Genomic DNA, 21,847 nt, shown 5'->3' with positions numbered 1-21,847 from the left:
AGTACCATTCGTCTCCATTCACTCCTATCTAACACGCTCACGCACGCTTGCTGGAAGTCCAAGCCCCTTGCCCACAAAACCTCCTTTACCCCCTCTCTCCAACCCTTTCGAGGACGACCCCTACCCCGCCTTCCTTCCCCTATAGATTTATATGCTTTCCATGTCATTCTACTTTGATCCATTCTCTCTAAATGACCAAACCACCTCAACCCCTCTTCTGCCCTCTGACTAATACTTTTATTAACTCCACACCTTCTCCTAATTTCCACACTCCGAATTTTCTGCATAATATTTACACCACACATTGCCCTTAAACAGGACATCTCCACTGCCTCCAACCGTCTCCTCGCTGCTGCATTTACCACCCAAGCTTCACACCCATATAAGAGTGTTGGTACTACTATACTTTCATACATTCCCTTCTTTGCCTCCATAGATAACGTTTTTTGACTCCACATATACCTCAACGCACCACTCACTTTTTTTCCCTCATCAATTCTATGATTAACCTCATCCTTCATAAATCCATCCGCCGACACGTCAACTCCCAAGTATCTGAAAACATTCACTTCTTCCATACTCCTCCTCCCCAATTTGATATCCAATTTTTCTTTATCTAAATCATTTGACACCCTCATCACCTTACTCTTTTCTATGTTCACTTTCAACTTTCTACCTTTACACACATTCCCAAACTCATCCACTAACCTTTGCAATTTTTCTTTAGAATCTCCCATAAGCACAGTATCATCAGCAAAAAGTAACTGTCAATTCCCATTTTGAATTTGATTCCCCAAAATTTAATCCCACCCCTTTCCCGAACACCCTAGCATTTACTTCCTTTACAACCCCATCTATAAATATATTAAACAACCATGGTGTCATTACACATCCCTGTCTAAGACCTACTTTTACCGGGAAGTAGTCTCCCTCTCTTCTACATACCCTAACCTGAGCCTCACTAACCTCATAAAAACTCTTTACAGCATTTAATAACTTACCACCTATTCCATATACTTGCAACATCTGCCACATTGCTCCTCTATCCACTCTATCATATGCCTTTTCTAAATCCATAAATGCAATAAAAACTTCCCTACCTTTATCTAAATACTGTTCACATATATGCTTCAATGTAAACACTTGATCTACACATCCCCTACCCACTCTGAAACCTCCTTGCTCATCCGCAATCCTACATTCTGTCTTACCTCTAATTCTTTCAATTATAACCCTACCGTACACTTTTCCTGGTATACTCAGTAAGCTTATTCCTCTATAATTTTTACAGTCTCTTTTGTCCCCTTTCCCTTTATATAAAGGGACTATACATGCTCTCTGCCAATCCCTAGGTACCTTCCCCTCTTTCATACATTTATTAAACAAAAGTACCAACCACTCCAACACTATATCCCCCCCTGCTTTTAACATTTCTGTCATGATCCCATCAGTTCCAGCTGCTTTACCCCCTTTCATTTTACGTAATGCCTCACGTACCTCCCCCACACTTACATTCTGCTCTTCTTCACTCCTAAAAGATGGTATACCTCCCTGACCAGTGCATGAAATTACTGCTTCTGTTTCTTCCTTAACATTTAAAAGTTCCTCAAAATATTCTCGCCATCTACCCAATACCTCCATCTCCCCATCTACTAACTCCCCTACTCTGTTTTTAACTGACAAATCCATATTTTCCCTAGGCTTTCTTAACTTGTTTAACTCACTCCAAAATTTTTTCTTATTTTCATTAAAATTTCTTGACAGTGCCTCTCCCACTCTATCATCTGCTCTCCTTTTGCACTCTCTCACCACTCTCTTTACCTTTCTTTTACTCTCCATATACTCTGCTCTTCTTATAACACTTCTGCTTTGTAAAAACCTCTCATAAGCTACCTTTTTCTCTTTTATCACACCCTTTACTTCATCATTCCACCAATCACTCCTCTTTCCTCCTGCTCCCACCCTCCTATAACCACAAACTTCTGCCCCACATTCTAATACTGCATTTTTAAAACTATTCCAACCCTGACAACCCCCCCACTACTCATCTTTGCACTAGCCCACCTTTCTGCCAATAGTCGCTTATATCTCACCCGAACTTCCTCCTCCCTTAGTTTATACACTTTCACCTCCCTCTTACTTCTTGTTGCCACCTTCCTCTTTTCCCATCTACCTCTTACTCTAACTGTAGCTACAACTAAATAATGATCCGATATATCAGTTGCCCCTCTATAAACATGTACATCCTGGAGCCTACCCATCAACCTTTTATCCACCAATACATAATCTAATAAACTACTTTCATTACGTGCTACATCATACCTTGTATATTTATTTATCCTCTTTTTCATAAAATATGTATTACTTATTACCAAATTTCTTTCTACACATAGCTCAATTAAAGGCTCCCCATTTACATTTACCCCTGGCACCCCAAAATTACCTACTACTCCCTCCATAACATTTTTACCCACTTTAGCATTGAAATCCCCAACCACCATTACTCTCACACTTGATTCAAAACTCCCCACGCATTCACTCAACATTTCCCAAAATCTCTCTCTCTCCTCTACACTTTTCTCTTCTCCAGGTGCATACACGCTTATTATAACCCACTTTTCACATCCAATCTTTATTTTACTCCACATAATCCTTGAATTAATACATTTATAGTCCCTCTTTTCCTGCCATAGCTTATCCTTCAACATTATTGCTACTCCTTCTTTAGCTCTAACTCTATTTGAAACCCCTGACCTAATCCCATTTATTCCTCTCCACTGAAACTCTCCCACCCCTTTCAGCTTTGTTTCACTTAAAGCCAGGACATCCAGCTTCTTCTCATTTATAACATCCACAATCATCTCTTTCTTATCATCTGCACAACATCCACGCACATTCAGACTTCCCACTTTGACAATTTTCTTCTTCTTATTCTTTTTAGTAATCTTTACAGGAAAAGGGGTTACTAGCCCATTGTGTAAATATATTCTATAAACAAAATAATGACAACAGTGTTTACGCCCTTATTGTGTAGTATTGAAAAAGAAATAACTTACAAAATACTGATCATGTTGGCCCAAGAGGCCATAAAAGTTACTCAGAAAAAGAAAAATTGAAAAATAATTGAAAATAGTACATAAAAAAGTAAATAGAAAAATACCGGATGACGGCAGTCGGTGATGTTACCAGATGTTCAATTTTGGCAAACTTCACGCCTATTTCGGTAAGTATTGACGGTAAACTTTTTTTGTTTAGCCTATAATGTTTAGAAAAAAAAAAAAGTATTTTTCCTAAGAAATTTTTTTTTTTCCTGAAATTTGGCCGACCCTGAGAACGAGTTTGAGAGGGCCTGTCGACCCTCAAAGGGTTAAAGACCATAACTACGACAGAGGTGGCTGAAGCCCTTTTGTCCATCTTTTCCAGAGTTTGCATCCCTAGAGAAATTTTGTCTGATCGTGGGACACAATTCACATTTGACTTAATGCAACATCTCTACCAACTTCTAGGAGTGAAACCTCTCTTCACAACACTATCATCCCAGCTGTAATGGGAGGATTGAACACCAGCATTCGGTTCTCAAATCCATTTTAAGGAAACTTTGCTTCCTTAAACCTAAGGAGTGGCATCGTTACCTACCCTCTGCTTTGTTTGCCATGAAGGAAGTTCCCAGTGACTCTTTGGGGTTTTCACCTTTTGAACTTCTCTATGGTAAACAGGCCAGAGGTCCATTGTCCACCCTTCATGACTTATGGACTAATGAGGACGAGAATGCTGAGGTTCAGTCTTCTTATCAGTTTCTCCTTGACCTTAGATCCAAACTTGAGGAAACCTCCGACATAGTTCCGAAAAACTTAAGCTTATCAATGGACCAGTACAAAACCTATTCTGATTCCAAAAGTCAGAGGACAAGTTTTTAAGTAGGGGATGAGGTTCTGGTACTTTTACCAATAAAATCAAATAAATTATTAGTAGCATGGAAAAGTCCGTATAAGGTATTGACAATTTGTGGGAAGGTTGATTATCACAGAAGTCAAGGGGAAACCCAAGCTTTATCATATCGACATTAAGAAATATTAACGAAGAAATTCGGTTAACTGTTTGAATGACTGATTTAGTTTTTCCACACATACATGTACTTGATAAGACAACTGAGGAGTGTAAGGCGTGCATCATTGACACCTAACGTAGACTATGACAGAACTACATGACTTGGTGATTTTTGACCACTCAGGTGCGACAAACATTAATATCAACGAGTCTCTGGATGACCATAAGAAACAGGAACTACTTCAACGTGTGAGTAAAGTCTCAGACGTTTTTACAGATATTCCAGGTGTCGCCTCCATGGTAGTCCATAAGATTGACTTAGTCACGGACAATCCTATCAAACAGAAATTATACCCAGTTCCAGTTCACCTTAAGGATGCATTTGACCGAGAGGTAGACAGATTATTGAAGCTAAAGATCACTGAATCTTCAGTATCTGCATATTGCTCACCAGTAGTCATGGTTAAGAAGGAGGATAATTCATATAGACCTGCTATTGACTTCAGAGGACTTAATGCTATAACTCGGTGGGATGCTGAGCCTATGCCCTTAATAGATAGCGATCTACATAAATTTTATGACTTCTTTCTTTTCAGAAATTGATATTGCACAAGCTTATCATCAAGTAATGTTAGATCCTTCTTCTAAGCAGTACACCGCTTTTCCTACACACCAAGGACTGATGCAGTATAGAACTATGCCCTTCGGTTTGGTAACTGCCTGCGCTACCTACGTGAGACTGATGAGAAAGGTCTTGGGTAATATGCCAAATGTTTCAGTTTATTTTGATAACATTTACGTAATGACATCCACGTGGGGCAAGCATATCCAAACTATCAGTTTTACGTAGGTTACGAGCACATGGCCTCACTGCCAAGCCGAAGAAATGCTTCCTTGGGTATAACAAAATTAGATATCTTGGACTGATTCTTTCAAATAATTCTTTGCAGCCTCTTCCAAGTAAAATCTAAGCTTTATTAGAGTTTAAATTCCCAAAAACCAAGAAGCTCATGCGTATCTTTCTTGGTTCTGTAAATTTTTATGCACGGTTTATCCCCAATATTACAGATCTTATAGGCATCTTATCAGACTTCCTTAAAAAGTCTGTGAAGGAACCTCTTGAACTTTCCGACGTAGCTCGAGAAAAGTTTAATGAGATTAAAAATGTCTTCTCGAAAGACCCTATACTTAAGATTCCAGATATTAATAAACCGTTTTGTTTAAGAACTGATGCCTCCAATACCGGCTTAGGTGCAGTGTTACTACAGTACCATGATGGTACACCTTTCCCTGTATGCTTCCTAAGCCGGAAACTTCTTCCTGCAGAAACGAGATACTCCACCATAGAAAAGGAATGTTTGGCCCTTGTGTGGGGTACCTCCAAACTTAAATTTTATTTACTGGGAAAAGAATTTATTTTAGAAACAGATCACAAACCTTTGATATACCTAGAAGCTTTTAAGGGAACCAACAGTTGCCTCTTGAGGTGGACATTGGCACTCCAAGCTTTTAAGTTTCATATTGTGTATATCAATGGTTCATCCAGTTATTTCTCTGACTGGTTAAGTCGTGACAGTCGGTAGAAGATTTGTTGCTTTATGCGACTTCCACGTGTTGGAACTATTTTCTCGCTTATTCTTCTTATACTCCTTGACTCTAAAGTCTTGGTATGGGGGAGCGTGAGGAAAAGTTCAACAGATAGGAGTAGCAAGCGAGTATATGGTGACAATAGTTTGATTGCCAGCTGCTTGTTAGGTAAAGTCAGTCTAGCTCCCGCTATCCCCTCCCCCCCTTTCTCCACCCCGAAAGGTGACGTGTGGCGCTCGGACCAAACAGTAATCATTTGACTCTCAGCTCCCAGCAAAACTAAGTAAAAACCTCTGCTCCTATTCTAGTGGATATATTGGTTGAAAGCTTCACTTTTGACCAATAATAAACTTAGTCCTTTCAGTCTCAAGTCTCATGTAATGTTTTAGATAATCACCATCTTTTAGGTATGGTACTTATCATGGAGAGTGATTTCTTAAGCAGTGGGTAACCTTTGTCTCTTTCTAGCTTGAAAAGACAGCTCGGGTCATCTGCCAACCAAAGAAACGTGAAGGAGACGGACTGAAGTCCTGAGACGTCACTTTTTGATCTACCTACCTGATTCATTGTAGCCAACCGCAGGCAACTACCCCTCATCTTTGCAGTGGTAAAGAACCTGCGTTCCTGGCATCTGGAGTGACTATTCAAGGCTATAGACTCTGAAGAACTAGTCGTTGGTTGGGTTGTCACTCAAAACCTGTGACCCCCCCCCCCCCACATCATCAGCAACGGCTACAATTTCTACAAGACACTGTCAACCTCAACCAGACACTCCAGTATAACTATATATTAGCGTTGAATTCAAATGTCATTTTTCCATTTCATTTTTCTTTAAAGTAGGATACACATTCATGTTTCAATGTTTTATCTTTGCATTACTAAATAATAAAGTGTTTATCTTTGTGAATTATTTCTTTTTCTATTCATTAATTTTCCTGAGGAGGAGCCAGCCTTGGTAATACTCTCTGAAGTTGTTACAGGGCTGAGTAAGCCTTCACAGCCAGAAAAATCAAAACAAGGTATTTTGGCTTTGAGAGAACCAAAAGTTGGTGAGCAGTTGTCAAAAGATGTGGTCAACAGAGCACATGAATTTTATGAAGACGATTTCAGCAAAATGTGCACTGGCAAGAAAGGTTGTGTTCCAGTTTGGAGTGATGTAGGAAAGACACACAAACAGGAGCTATTGCTGTTGAGTAACCATATATATATATATATATATATAGATATATATATAGATATATAGATATATATATATAGATATATATATAGATATATAGATATATATATATATATAGATATATAGATATATAGATATATAGATATATATATATATATATATATATATATAGATATATATAGATATATATATAGATATATATAGATATATATATATAGATATATATAGATATATATATATAGATATATATAGATATATATAGATATATATAGATATATATATATAGATATATAGATATATATATATATATAGATATATATATAGATATATATAGATATATATAGATAGATATATATAGATATATATAGATATATATAGATATAGATATATATAGATATATATAGATATAGATATATATATATATATAGATATATATATATATATATATGTAATATATATAATATATATATATAATATATATATATAGGTGGCTCTGGTGGCCTGGTGGTTAACGCTCTCGCTTCACACGGTGAGGGCCTGGGTTCGATTCCCAGCCAGAGTAGAAACATTGGACGTGTTCCTTTCCACCTGTTGTCTATGTTCCCCATCAGTAAAATGGGTACCTGGGTGTTAGTCGACTGGTGTGGGTCGCATCCTGGGACACTGACCTAAGGAGGCCTGGTCACAGACCGGGCCGCGGGGGCGTTGACCCCCGGAGCTCTCTCTCTCCAGGTAATATATATATATATATATATATACATATATATATATATATATATATATATATATATATATATATATATATATATATATATTATATATATAAAATATATATAATATTATATTTATATATATATATAAGAAGTTGGATGTCCTGGCTCTAAGCGAAACAAAGCTGAAGGGGGTAGGAGAATTTCAGTGGGGGGAAATAAATGGGATTAAATCTGGAGTGTCTGAGAGAGTTAGAGCAAAGGAAGGGGTAGCAGTAATGTTAAATGATCAGTTATGGAAGGAGAAAAGAGAATATGAATGTGTAAATTCAAGAATTATGTGGATTAAAGTAAAGGTTGGATGCGAGAAGTGGGTCATAATAAGCGTGTATGCACCTGGAGAAGAGAGGAATGCAGAGGAGAGAGAGAGATTTTGGGAGATGTTAAGTGAATGTATAGGAGCCTTTGAACCAAGTGAGAGAGTAATTGTGGTAGGGGACCTGAATGCTAAAGTAGGAGAAACTTTTAGAGAGGGTGTGGTAGGTAAGTTTGGGGTGCCAGGTGTAAATGATAATGGGAGCCCTTTGATTGAACTTTGTATAGAAAGGGGTTTAGTTATAGGTAATACATATTTTAAGAAAAAGAGGATAAATAAGTATACACGATATGATGTAGGGCGAAATGACAGTAGTTTGTTGGATTATGTATTGGTAGATAAAAGACTGTTGAGTAGACTTCAGGATGTACATGTTTATAGAGGGGCCACAGATATATCAGATCACTTTCTAGTTGTAGCTACACTGAGAGTAAAAAGTAGATGGGATACAAGGAGAATAGAAGCATCAGGGAAGAGAGAGGTGAAGGTTTATAAACTAAAAGAGGAGGCAGTTAGGGTAAGATATAAACAGCTATTGGAGGATAGATGGGCTAATGAGAGCATAGGCAATGGGGTCGAAGAGGTATGGGGTAGGTTTAAAAATGTAGTGTTAGAGTTTTCAGCAGAAGTTTGTGGTTACAGGAAAGTGGGTGCAGGAGGGAAGAGGAGTGATTGGTGGAATGATGATGTAAAGAGAGTAGTAAGGGAGAAAAAGTTAGCATATGAGAAGTTTTTACAAAGTAGAAGTGATGCAAGGAGGGAAGAGTATATGGAGAAAAAGAGAGAGGTTAAGAGAGTGGTGAAGCAATGTAAAAAGAGAGCAAATGAGAGAGTGGGTGAGATGTTATCAACAAATTTTGTTGAAAATAAGAAAAAGTTTTGGAGTGAGATTAACAAGTTAAGAAAGCCTAGAGAACAAATGGATTTGTCAGTTAAAAATAGGAGAGGAGAGTTATTAAATGGAGAGTTAGAGGTATTGGGAAGATGGAGGGAATATTTTGAGGAATTGTTAAATGTTGATGAAGATAGGGAAGCTGTGATTTCGTGTATAGGGCAAGGAGGAATAACATCTTGTAGGAGTGAGGAAGAGCCAGTTGTGAGTGTGGGGGAAGTTCGTGAGGCAGTAGGTAAAATGAAAGGGGGTAAGGCAGCCGGGATTGATGGGATAAAGATAGAAATGTTAAAAGCAGGTGGGGATATAGTTTTGGAGTGGTTGGTGCAATTATTTAATAAATGTATGGAAGAGGGTAAGGTACCTAGGGATTGGCAGAGAGCATGCATAGTTCCTTTGTATAAAGGCAAAGGGGATAAAAGAGAGTGCAAAAATTATAGGGGGATAAGTCTGTTGAGTGTACCTGGTAAAGTGTATGGTAGAGTTATAATTGAAAGAATTAAGAGTAAGACGGAGAATAGGATAGCAGATGAACAAGGAGGCTTTAGGAAAGGTAGGGGGTGTGTGGACCAGGTGTTTACAGTGAAACATATAAGTGAACAGTATTTAGATAAGGCTAAAGAGGTCTTTGTGGCATTTATGGATTTGGAAAAGGCGTATGACAGGGTGGATAGGGGGGCAATGTGGCAGATGTTGCAGGTGTATGGTGTAGGAGGTAGGTTACTGAAAGCAGTGAAGAGTTTTTACAAGGATAGTGAGGCTCAAGTTAGAGTATGTAGGAAAGAGGGAAATTTTTTCCCAGTAAAAGTAGGCCTTAGACAAGGATGTGTGATGTCACCGTGGTTGTTTAATATATTTATAGATGGGGTTGTAAGAGAAGTAAATGCGAGGGTCTTGGCAAGAGGCGTGGAGTTAAAAGATAAAGAATCACACACAAAGTGGGAGTTGTCACAGCTGCTCTTTGCTGATGACACTGTGCTCTTGGGAGATTCTGAAGAGAAACTGCAGAGATTGGTGGATGAATTTGGTAGGGTGTGCAAAAGAAGAAAATTAAAGGTGAATACAGGAAAGAGTAAGGTTATGAGGATAACAAAAAGATTAGGTGATGAAAGATTGAATATCAGATTGGAGGGAGAGAGTATGGAGGAGGTGAACGTATTCAGATATTTGGGAGTGGACGTGTCAGCGGATGGGTCTATGAAAGATGAGGTGAATCATAGAATTGATGAGGGAAAAAGAGTGAGTGGTGCACTTAGGAGTCTGTGGAGACAAAGAACTTTGTCCTTGGAGGCAAAGAGGGGAATGTATGAGAGTATAGTTTTACCAACGCTCTTATATGGGTGTGAAGCGTGGGTGATGAATGTTGCAGCGAGGAGAAGGCTGGAGGCAGTGGAGATGTCATGTCTGAGGGCAATGTGTGGTGTGAATATAATGCAGAGAATTCGTAGTTTGGAAGTTAGGAGGAGGTGCGGGATTACCAAAACTGTTGTCCAGAGGGCTGAGGAAGGGTTGTTGAGGTGGTTCGGACATGTAGAGAGAATGGAGTGAAACAGAATGACTTCAAGAGTGTATCAGTCTGTAGTGGAAGGAAGGCGGGGTAGGGGTCGGCCTAGGAAGGGTTGGAGGGAGGGGGTAAAGGTGGTTTTGTGTGCGAGGGGCTTGGACTTCCAGCAGGCATGCGTGAGCGTGTTTGATAGGAGTGAATGGAGACAAATGGTTTTTAATACTTGACGTGCTGTTGGAGTGTGAGCAAAGTAACATTTATGAAGGGATTCAGGGAAACCGGCAGGCCGGACTTGAGTCCTGGAGATGGGAAGTACAGTGCCTGCACTCTGAAGGAGGGGTGTTAATGTTGCAGTTTAAAAACTGTAGTGTGGAGCACCCTTCTGGCAAGACAGTGATGGAGCGAATGATGGTGAAAGTTTTTCTTTTTCGGGCCACCCTGCCTTGGTGGGAATCGGCCAGTGTGATAAAAAAAAAAAAAAAAAAAAAAAAAAAAATAATATATATATATATATATATATATATATATATATAATATATATATATATATATATATAATATATATATATATATATATATATATATATATATATATATATATAAATATATATATATATATATATATATATATATAGGTAGTAGGTTGGTAGACAGCAACCACCCAGGGAAGTACTACCGTCCTGCCAGATGACTGTGAAACAAAAACCTGTAACTGTTTTGCATGATGGTAGGATTGCTGGTTTCTTTTTCTGTCTCATAAACACGCTAAGATAACAGGGATATCTTGCTACTCCTACTTACACTTTGGTCACACTTCACAGACACGCACATGCATATATATATATACATACATCTAGGTTTTTCTCTTTTTTCTAAATAGCTCTTGTTCTTTTTTATTTCTTCTATTGTCCATGGGGAAGTGGAAAAGAATCTTTCCTCCGTAAGCCATGCGTGTCGTATGAGGCGACTAAAATGCCGGGAGCAATGGGCTAGTAACCCCTTCTCCTGTATACAATTACTAAAAAAGAGAAGAAGAAAAACTTTATAAAACTGGGTTGCTTAAATGTGCGTGGATGTAGTGCGGATGACAAGAAACAGATGATTGCTGATGTTATGAATGAAAAGAAGTTGGATGTCCTGGCCCTAAGCGAAACAAAGCTGAAGGGGGTAGGAGAGTTTCAGTGGGGGGAAATAAATGGGATTAAATCTGGAGTATCTGAGAGAGTTAGAGCAAAGGAAGGGGTAGCAGTAATGTTAAATGATCAGTTATGGAAGGAGAAAAGAGAATATGAATGTGTAAATTCAAGAATTATGTGGATTAAAGTAAAGGTTGGATGCGAGAAGTGGGTCATAATAAGCGTGTATGCACCTGGAGAAGAGAGGAATGCAGAGGAGAGAGAGAGATTTTGGGAGATGTTAAGTGAATGTATAGGAGCCTTTGAACCAAGTGAGAGAGTAATTGTGGTAGGGGACTTGAATGCTAAAGTAGGAGAAACTTTTAGAGAGGGTGTGGTAGGTAAGTTTGGGGTGCCAGGTGTAAATGATAATGGGAGCCCTTTGATTGAACTTTGTATAGAAAGGGGTTTAGTTATAGGTAATACATATTTTAAGAAAAAGAGGATAAATAAGTATACACGATATGATGTAGGGCGAAATGACAGTAGTTTGTTGGATTATGTATTGGTAGATAAAAGACTGTTGAGTAGACTTCAGGATGTACATGTTTATAGAGGGGCCACAGATATATCAGATCACTTTCTAGTTGTAGCTATACTGAGAGTAAAAGGTAGATGGGATACAAGGAGAATAGAAGCATCAGGGAAGAGAGAGGTGAAGGTTTATAAACTAAAAGAGGAGGCAGTTAGGGTAAGATATAAACAGCTATTGGAGGATAGATGGGCTAATGAGAGCATAGGCAATGGGGTCGAAGAGGTATGGGGTAGGTTTAAAAATGTAGTGTTAGAGTGTTCAGCAGAAGTTTGTGGTTACAGGAAAGTGGGTGCAGGAGGGAAGAGGAGCGATTGGTGGAATGATGATGTAAAGAGAGTAGTAAGGGAGAAAAAGTTAGCATATGAGAAGTTTTTACAAAGTAGAAGTGATGCAAGGAGGGAAGAGTATATGGAGAAAAAGAGAGAAGTTAAGAGAGTGGTGAAGCAATGTAAAAAGAGAGCAAATGAGAGAGTGGGTGAGATGTTATCAACAAATTTTGTTGAAAATAAGAAAAAGTTTTGGAGTGAGATTAACAAGTTAAGAAAGCCTAGAGAACAAATGGATTTGTCAGTTAAAAATAGGAGAGGAGAGTTATTAAATGGAGAGGTAGAGGTATTGGGAAGATGGAAGGAATATTTTGAGGAATTGTTAAATGTTGATGAAGATAGGGAAGCTGTGATTTCGTGTATAGGGCAAGGAGGAATAACATCTTGTAGGAGTGAGGAAGAGCCAGTTGTGAGTGTGGGGGAAGTTCGTGAGGCAGTAGGTAAAATGAAAGGGGGTAAGGCAGCCGGGATTGATGGGATAAAGATAGAAATGTTAAAAGCAGGTGGGGATATAGTTTTGGAGTGGTTGGTGCAATTATTTAATAAATGTATGGAAGAGGGTAAGGTACCTAGGGATTGGCAGAGAGCATGCATAGTTCCTTTGTATAAAGGCAAAGGGGATAAAAGAGAGTGCAAAAATTATAGGGGGATAAGTCTGTTGAGTGTACCTGGTAAAGTGTATGGTAGAGTTATAATTGAAAGAATTAAGAGTAAGACGGAGAATAGGATAGCAGATGAACAAGGAGGCTTTAGGAAAGGTAGGGGGTGTGTGGACCAGGTGTTTACAGTGAAACATATAAGTGAACAGTATTTAGATAAGGCTAAAGAGGTCTTTGTGGCATTTATGGATTTGGAAAAGGCGTATGACAGGGTGGATAGGGGGGCAATGTGGCAGATGTTGCAAGTGTATGGTGTAGGAGGTAGGTTACTGAAAGCAGTGAAGAGTTTTTACGAGGATAGTGAGGCTCAAGTTAGAGTATGTAGGAAAGAGGGAAATTTTTTCCCAGTAAAAGTAGGCCTTAGACAAGGATGTGTGATGTCACCGTGGTTGTTTAATATATTTATAGATGGGGTTGTAAGAGAAGTAAATGCGAGGGTCTTGGCAAGAGGCGTGGAGTTAAAAGATAAAGAATCACACACAAAGTGGGAGTTGTCACAGCTGCTCTTTGCCGATGACACTGTGCTCTTGGGAGATTCTGAAGAGAAGTTGCAGAGATTGGTGGATGAATTTGGTAGGGTGTGCAAAAGAAGAAAATTAAAGGTGAATACAGGAAAGAGTAAGGTTATGAGGATAACAAAAAGATTAGGTGATGAAAGATTGAATATCAGATTGGAGGGAGAGAGTATGGAGGAGGTGAACGTATTCAGATATTTGGGAGTGGACGTGTCAGCGGATGGGTCTATGAAAGATGAGGTGAATCATAGAATTGATGAGGGAAAAAGAGTGAGTGGTGCACTTAGGAGTCTGTGGAGACAAAGAACTTTGTCCTTGGAGGCAAAGAGGGGAATGTATGAGAGTATAGTTTTACCAACGCTCTTATATGGGTGTGAAGCGTGGGTGATGAATGTTGCAGCGAGGAGAAGGCTGGAGGCGGTGGAGATGTCATGTCTGAGGGCAATGTGTGGTGTGAATATAATGCAGAGAATTCGTAGTTTGGAAGTTAGGAGGAGGTGCGGGATTACCAAAACTGTTGTCCAGAGGGCTGAGGAAGGGTTGTTGAGGTGGTTCGGACATGTAGAGAGAATGGAGCGAAACAGAATGACTTCAAGAGTGTATCAGTCTGTAGTGGAAGGAAGGCGGGGTAGGGGTCGGCCTAGGAAGGGTTGGAGGGAGGGGGTAAAGGAGGTTTTGTGTGCGAGGGGCTTGGACTTCCAGCAGGCATGCGTGAGCGTGTTTGATAGGAGTGAATGGAGACAAATGGTTTTTAATACTTGACGTGCTGTTGGAGTGTGAGCAAAGTAACATTTATGAAGGGATTCAGGGAAACCGGCAGGCCGGACTTGAGTCCTGGAGATGGGAAGTACAGTGCCTGCACTCTGAAGGAGGGGTGTTAATGTTGCAGTTTAAAAAACTGTAGTGTAAAGCACCCTTCTGGCAAGACAGTGATGGAGTGAATGATGGTGAAAGTTTTTCTTTTTCGGGCCACCCTGCCTTGGTGGGAATCGGCCGGTGTGATAATAAAAAAAATAAATATATATATATACATATACATATACATATACATATACATATACATATACATATACATACATACATATACATATACATATACATACAAGAGGAGTGATTGGTGGAATGATGAAGTAAAGGGTGTGATAAAAGAGAAAAAGGTAGCTTATGAGAGGTTTTTACAAAGCAGAAGTGTTATAAGAAGAGCAGAGTATATGGAGAGTAAAAGAAAGGTAAAGAGAGTGGTGAGAGAGTGCAAAAGGAGAGCAGATGATAGAGTGGGAGAGGCACTGTCAAGAAATTTTAATGAAAATAAGAAAAAATTTTGGAGTGAGTTAAACAAGTTAAGAAAGCCTAGGGAAAATATGGATTTGTCAGTTAAAAACAGAGTAGGGGAGTTAGTAGATGGGGAGATGGAGGTATTGGGTAGATGGCGAGAATATTTTGAGGAACTTTTAAATGTTAAGGAAGAAACAGAAGCAGTAATTTCATGCACTGGTCAGGGAGGTATACCATCTTTTAGGAGTGAAGAAGAGCAGAATGTAAGTGTGGGGGAGGTACGTGAGGCATTACGTAAAATGAAAGGGGGTAAAGCAGCTGGAACTGATGGGATCATGACAGAAATGTTAAAAGCAGGGGGGGATATAGTGTTGGAGTGGTTGGTACTTTTGTTTAATAAATGTATGAAAGAGGGGAAGGTTAGGGTGTGTAGAAGAGAGGGAGACTACTTCCCGGTAAAAGTAGGTCTTAGACAGGGATGTGTAATGTCACCATGGTTGTTTAATATATTTATAGATGGGGTTGTAAAGGAAGTAAATGCTAGGGTGTTCGGGAGAGGGGTGGGATTAAATTTTGGGGAATCAAATTAAAAATGGGAATTGACACAGTTATTTTTTGCTGATGATACTGTGCTTATGGGAGATTCTAAAGAAAAATTGCAAAGGTTAGTGGATGAGTTTGGGAATGTGTGTAAAGGTAGAAAGTTGAAAGTGAACATAGAAAAGAGTAAGGTGATGAGGGTGTCAAATGATTTAGATAAAGAAAAATTGGATATCAAATTGGGGAGGAGGAGTATGGAAGAAGTGAATGTTTTCAGATACTTGGGAGTTGACGTGTCGGCGGATGGATTTATGAAGGATGAGGTTAATCATAGAATTGATGAGGGAAAAAAAGGTGAGTGGTGCGTTGAGGTATATGTGGAGTCAAAAAACGTTATCTATGGAGGCAAAGAAGGGAATGTATGAAAGTATAGTAGTACCAACACTCTTATATGGGTGTGAAGCTTGGGTGGTAAATGCAGCAGCGAGGAGACGGTTGGAGGCAGTGGAGATGTCCTGTTTAAGGGCAATGTGTGGTGTAAATATTATGCAGAAAATTCGGAGTGTGGAAATTAGGAGAAGGTGTGGAGTTAATAAAAGTATTAGTCAGAGGGCAGAAGAGGGGTTGTTGAGGTGGTTTGGTCATTTAGAGAGAATGGATCAAAGTAGAATGACATGGAAAGCATATAAATCTATAGGGGAAGGAAGGCGGGGTAGGGGTCGTCCTCGAAAGGGTTGGAGAGAGGGGGTAAAGGAGGTTTTGTGGGCAAGGGGCTTGGACTTCCAGCAAGCGTGCGTGAGCGTGTTAGATAGGAGTGAATGGAGACGAATGGTACTTGGGACCTGACGATCTGTTGGAGTGTGAGCAGGGTAATATTTAGTGAAGGGATTCAGGGAAACCGGTTATTTTCATATAGTCGGACTTGAGTCCTGGAAATGGGAAGTACAATGCCTGCACTTAAAAGGAGGGGTTTGGGATATTGGCAGTGTGGAGGGATATGTTGTGTATCTTTATATGTGTATGCTTCTAGACTGTTGTATTCTGAGCACCTCTGCAAAAACAGTGATAATGTGCGAGTGTGGTGAAAGTGTTGAATGATGATGAAAGTATTTTCTTTTTGGGGATTTTCTTTCTTTTTTGGGTCACCCTGCCTCGGTGGGAGACGGCCGACTTGTTGGGAAAAAAAAAAAAAAAAAAAAAAAAAATAATATATATATATATATATATATATATATATATTATATATATTATATATATTATGTATATTATGTATATTATGTATATTATGTATATTATGTATATTATGTATATTATGTATATTATGTATATTATGTATATTATGTATATTATGTATATTATGTATATTATGTATATTATGTATATTATATATATTATATATAGTGTATCATGAAAGGCATGGCGCTGAAATTGGGTCTTCAAAATTTTGTGAGCTCAGACCAAAGTAGTGCATTACAACTGATGCTTCAGGCACCCATTTTGTTCGCATTTGTACCATACATCAGAATGTTAAACATGTTGCAAGGAGCCAATATAAAGTGCCTATAAAGCACTTGAAAAAAAAAAGTTTGCAATTTGAACTCTAGAGACTGCATGCTACAGTGATGCCAAGCTTGTCCCATCAATGAAGAACTTCGTTATCTCAAAGAAATATTCAAAGATTGAGATCTGGATAAACTGATTAAATTTAACACTTCCACAGTTGGTGTTGGATTAGTATGGCCGACAAGCCAGTGTTGGTGCCGTATTAATAAGCCAAAATTCTAGCGGCTTTAAATCCAGCGGGAGAAAGCTGGTAGACCTACATGTGAGAGAATGGGTCGGTGTGGTCAGTGTGCGCAGTATAAAAAAAAAAACCTGCAGTGCACAGTGCATGAGAAAATAAAACCCACCATGTTTTTAGTTTAAAACGCCGAATTCGAGGTGTATTTTCGTATAGTATTTATGGTTGTATTCACTTTTTCTTGGTCTCATCTGATAGAATGGAAGATATATTACAGAAATTAGACATGATTTTGTTTGGTTTCACAAAGAAAAGCACCTTGAAATTGAGCTCAAAGTAGCAGAAATGTTTGATTTTTTGCCGATGTTCAAGAGTAAACAAATGACGTCACCGTCCAATAAGTGTCCAACTGGCCAGTCTAATATGCAGACATGAATGGGTTGACATTTATACACTTATTACAATAATGCAGTAGTCTGCATAACAGTAAATCTATTTTGTGTGAATAAAAAACTCAAAATGGAAAGCAAGACTAATAAGTGGGGCCTGGAGACATGACTAATGAACAGAGAATGTTATTTTAGTGCCAGGAATGTCTGCACTGTTTATTCTAAACCCTATTTTGAAATTCGCATCTTCCAAAATTTGCAAAATTAGCCAAATTGCCAATTTCTGACCACTTTAATGGCTAGTTGAAATCGATAAATGGGTGGTTTCTTGTATTCAATCGATTAACAAATGGAGTTCTAGCGAAATAGCTACGAGCTTGGTCGACTGGAACAATAGAATTAGCCAAAAATAGGGCTCATACTTGGCAAAATCAGCAATGTGTGTATATCGCTGAGACTGCTAACTACACGAGAGCGTAGTTAGCAGTTTTTCATCAAATTTCATACTTTTGGTGTCAATACCATCGGGGAAAAAATTCTTCATTTCAAAAGAAAAAACTTTTTTATTTAAACTGTTCGACACAGAGCAAGTTTGAGCAGGGGTCTCAACAGTCAGAGTTAAAAAGTTAACCATACTGCTGATTTTCACAGCGCATTGAAGCTACAGTAACCAGTTGAATTTTGACCCTTATTTTTTGGACATTATATGGGCACAACGAAAAACTGAAGCAACTTTTTATACTGGACAGCTTGAAAATGTTTCAAGGTTTCTTTTTTGCAAAAGACATAGGAAATACTGTATTCTCTACTTGTTTTAAGAAATGTGAAAATGTAATTGAAAAGGAATGAAGCATTCTCCAAAGCTGACACTATATATATGTAAACAAGGTTATGTCACAAAATAGTAAATGAAATTTCATGGGGATATTTTTATTACAAGAGCCAGAAAAGGCTAAACTTACTTCTTTTTTTTTTTTTGACACATTGACGTTTTTACCCCATTTGAGGCACTCGACCAGCATGTCAATTTAAAAAAATGTAAATCCATATTAGTTCCACTGGATTAGGCACAAGTTGTGTAAGGCAGCAAAGTTTCTTATTTTGATAGAAATTATTGATTCAAAATTACCAAAATTTCCTAGGGTTGAGGAACATGGTGAAAAGGGTTCAATTTCAGCACACCAAGTTCCATCAAAATCCATGATGGTGAGGTGGGGCAATTTTCTAAAATCAGACCACTTGACATGGAATGACCCAAATGCATCTTCTTGGAAAATAATCATGATAGTAAAGTACTACAGTATCTGGAATGGCCCTGGAACCATGCTTTCCAGATACAGGGGACTCGTTAAAATTTCCAACCTACATGAATTTTTTGAACTTAATTACAACATGCCAACTCACGTCATCTGGACCAGAATCCGAGTCTGATTCGCTGCTGTCACTTGGGGGTCTTTTCTTGGATTCTTCTTTCTTTTGCTTACCCATTCTTGCAGTTTCTTTGCCTCTTGCCATCCATGGAGAGAAATTTTTTATAAAACAAGTGCTTCAAATAAATCAATTATGAAAAGAGAAAATTTAGTAATAATCAATGACTCCATTAAAATAAAAGCTTAATTTAAAAATGTAAAAATGATGGAAAGCAACTATTTAATGAAGGCAAAAGAACCAGTATAGCTTTCAAAACAAGTAGCTACTTCATTTGAAAGGGACAGGTAACATGGCCCTTTATGACAATAGTTTTCAATCAAAAAATAAATGTCAAGAATAACAATCTGAATATAGCTCTATTCATGTTTACTTTATTGGACATTATTGAATTTTAATAGCGCATGGACTTAGATTCGGTAATTTTTGTGCAAGAAAAGTTAATAGAAAATAAATATAAATATACATAAATATACATATATATAAAAGTACATAAATATATACACATTAATTTTTTCCCCATGAAGTTGGCCATCTTCCACCGAGGCAGGTGACCCAAAATGAAAAAAAAATCCCCAAAAAGAAAATGCTTCCATCATTCAACATCTTCACCTCACTCATAAATAATCACTGTTTTTGCAGAGGTGCCCAGATACAACAGTTTAGCGGCATATATAAATATATATAACATACCCATCCATCTAAACTTCCAATATCCAAAACCCCTCCTTTAAAGTGCAGGCATTGTACTTCCCATTTCCAGTACTCAAGTCTGGCTATATGAAAATAACCAGTTTCCCTGAATCCCTTCACTAAATATTACCCTGCTCACACTCCAACAGCTCATCAGGTCCCAAAAACCATTCATCTCCATTCACTCCTATCTAACACGTTAACGCACGCAATCTGGAAGTCCAAGCCCCTTGCCTACAAAACCTCCTTTACCCCCTCCCACCAACCTTCTCAAGCATGACCCCTACCCCACCTTCCTTCCCTTACAGATTTATACGCTTTCCATGTCATTCTACTTTGATCCACTCTAAATGACCAAACCACCTCAGCAACCCCTCTTCAACCCTCTGACTACAACCCAAGCTTCACACCCATATAAGAGTTGGTAGCACTATACTTTCATACATTCCCTTCTTTGCCTCCATAGATAACGTTTTTTTGTCTCCACATATACCTCAACGCAAGACTCGCCTTTTTTCTTTCATCAATTCTATGGTTAACCTCATCCTTCATAAACCCATCCACTGACACGTCAACTCCCAAATACGTATCTGAAAACATTCACTTCTTCCATACTCCCTCTCTCCAATGTGACAACCAATTTTTCTTTATCTAAATCATTTGATACCCTCATCACCTTACTCTTACCTATGTTCACTTTCAACTTTCTACCTTTACACACCCTCCCACACTTGTCCACTAACCTTTGCAACTATTCTTTAGAATCTCCCATAAGCACAGTATCATCAGCAAACAGTAACTGTTTAACCCTTTGTCGATCTTGGCCGAAAAAATTCGGTATTGATTACGTGTTTTTGGCGCGTGTCATACTTCGCGCCCCGCGCGGCCAGCTTCCCGTTCTTTAGTTCCAACCAATCACAAGCCTTCCCTGAGTCTCTTCAGCTAAGTACAGTTCGCTTCTGCCGCCTTCCCATTGGTTGAGAGATCAAAATATAAACACTGGCGGCTTGGCTTCGAAAACACACGCATTTTTCCCTCCACCCTTACTAATCTACTCTTGGATTATACATTCTACAATGTCGGTAAGTACTGATTGTTGTGTTTAGTGCTTACATGAATAGTTTAGGTATATTTTGATATATACCTAAAGTCCATGTGAAGCATAATATGAGTGTAGCATGCAGTTGAAAAAAGTGCAAGCATTTTAGTCCAAATTCTTTCGGTCTTGCGCGAGTTTCCGGGAATGTCCAATTATAGTCAAATAAATATTTATAAAAAATTTTCAATTGCATATATGAACTCTGTAGTGGTCTGGATTTATACAGGAGGTTTCTATTGTCCTTCCAGTTCCATGAGAGGCTGTTTTATGGGGAGCAGTCGACCAGCAGGTCGAGGTATGTCTGCGTTTATGAAGACAGTGACTCGGAACCAGAGGTAGACGAACCAGAATTGCTGGATAGTGGTGATGAATACTTGCCACCGGATGCACAGGATGCAGAGATGTCAAGTGATGATGAGAAGGAAAGAAAGAAAGGCCAGCCAAAAAGCAGAAAGTAATGAGGAAAAAGAAAACTTTTAGGATTGAGGAATACCCGGATGAGGAAGAGATCCATGAGAATATTGCTCTTCAAGTTTCATCTCAGTGGACCGTAGATGACATTCAAAATGATCCTTTGCCGGCATATGAACATGAAAAGCCTCTTGCAATTAGGTCTCCATATGAGTATTTTCGTATGTTCGTTACTCCATCCATGATAGATAACATAGCATATCAAACAAATTTGTATGCAAGGCAAAAAGACGTAAATAGTACTTTTTCAACAGATTCTGAAGAGATCTTGAGGTTCATAGGTATTTTGTTTTTCATGGGTATTGCTTCACTACCATCCCTCGAAGACTATTGGAAAGCTGCTTTTAGGATCCCACAGGTTGTAGATAGCATGGCGTCTAAGAGGTTTAGGTACCTTAGAAGTCATATTCATTTCAATGACAACACAAAAAAGGATAATGACAGATTCTACAAAGTAAGGCCTCTTTACACTGAACTAACTAATGCTTGCTTGAAAATTCCAGCTACACCCAAGCAATCTATTGATGAAGTCATGGTTGGTTTCAAGGGTAAAACTGCTGGAAACCTAAGGCAGTACATCAAAACAAAACCAGATAAGTGGGGTTTCAAACTTTTTTGTCGTGCAAGTCAAGATGGACTCATACATGATATACTCATGTATCAAGGCACAACAACTTTTGACACATCCCATACAGCTGCCACAGGAAGA

General features: G+C 38.6%; 1 protein-coding gene across 5 annotated transcripts in view; it reads right to left on the bottom strand.

The window, feature by feature from the left end:
• Ssb-c31a (single stranded-binding protein c31A) overlaps positions 1-21,847 on the bottom strand; it is a 64,436-nt gene that overhangs the window by 28,284 nt on the left and 14,305 nt on the right. For 2 of the 5 annotated variants that reach the window (XM_070081043.1, XM_070081044.1), the window contains exon 3: positions 18,852-18,962. In XM_070081043.1, coding sequence (XP_069937144.1) covers positions 18,852-18,962 — 111 coding nt within the window. The remainder of the gene's footprint in view (positions 1-18,851; positions 18,963-21,847) is intronic. The other 3 variants (XM_070081045.1, XM_070081046.1, XM_070081047.1) reach the window with 2 other exon arrangements.

The sequence above is a fragment of the Cherax quadricarinatus genome, unplaced genomic scaffold, assembly GCF_038502225.1.
Source record: "Cherax quadricarinatus isolate ZL_2023a unplaced genomic scaffold, ASM3850222v1 Contig1555, whole genome shotgun sequence".
Lineage (NCBI taxonomy): Eukaryota > Metazoa > Arthropoda > Malacostraca > Decapoda > Parastacidae > Cherax > Cherax quadricarinatus.
This window is presented reverse-complemented; position numbering and strand designations above follow the sequence as displayed.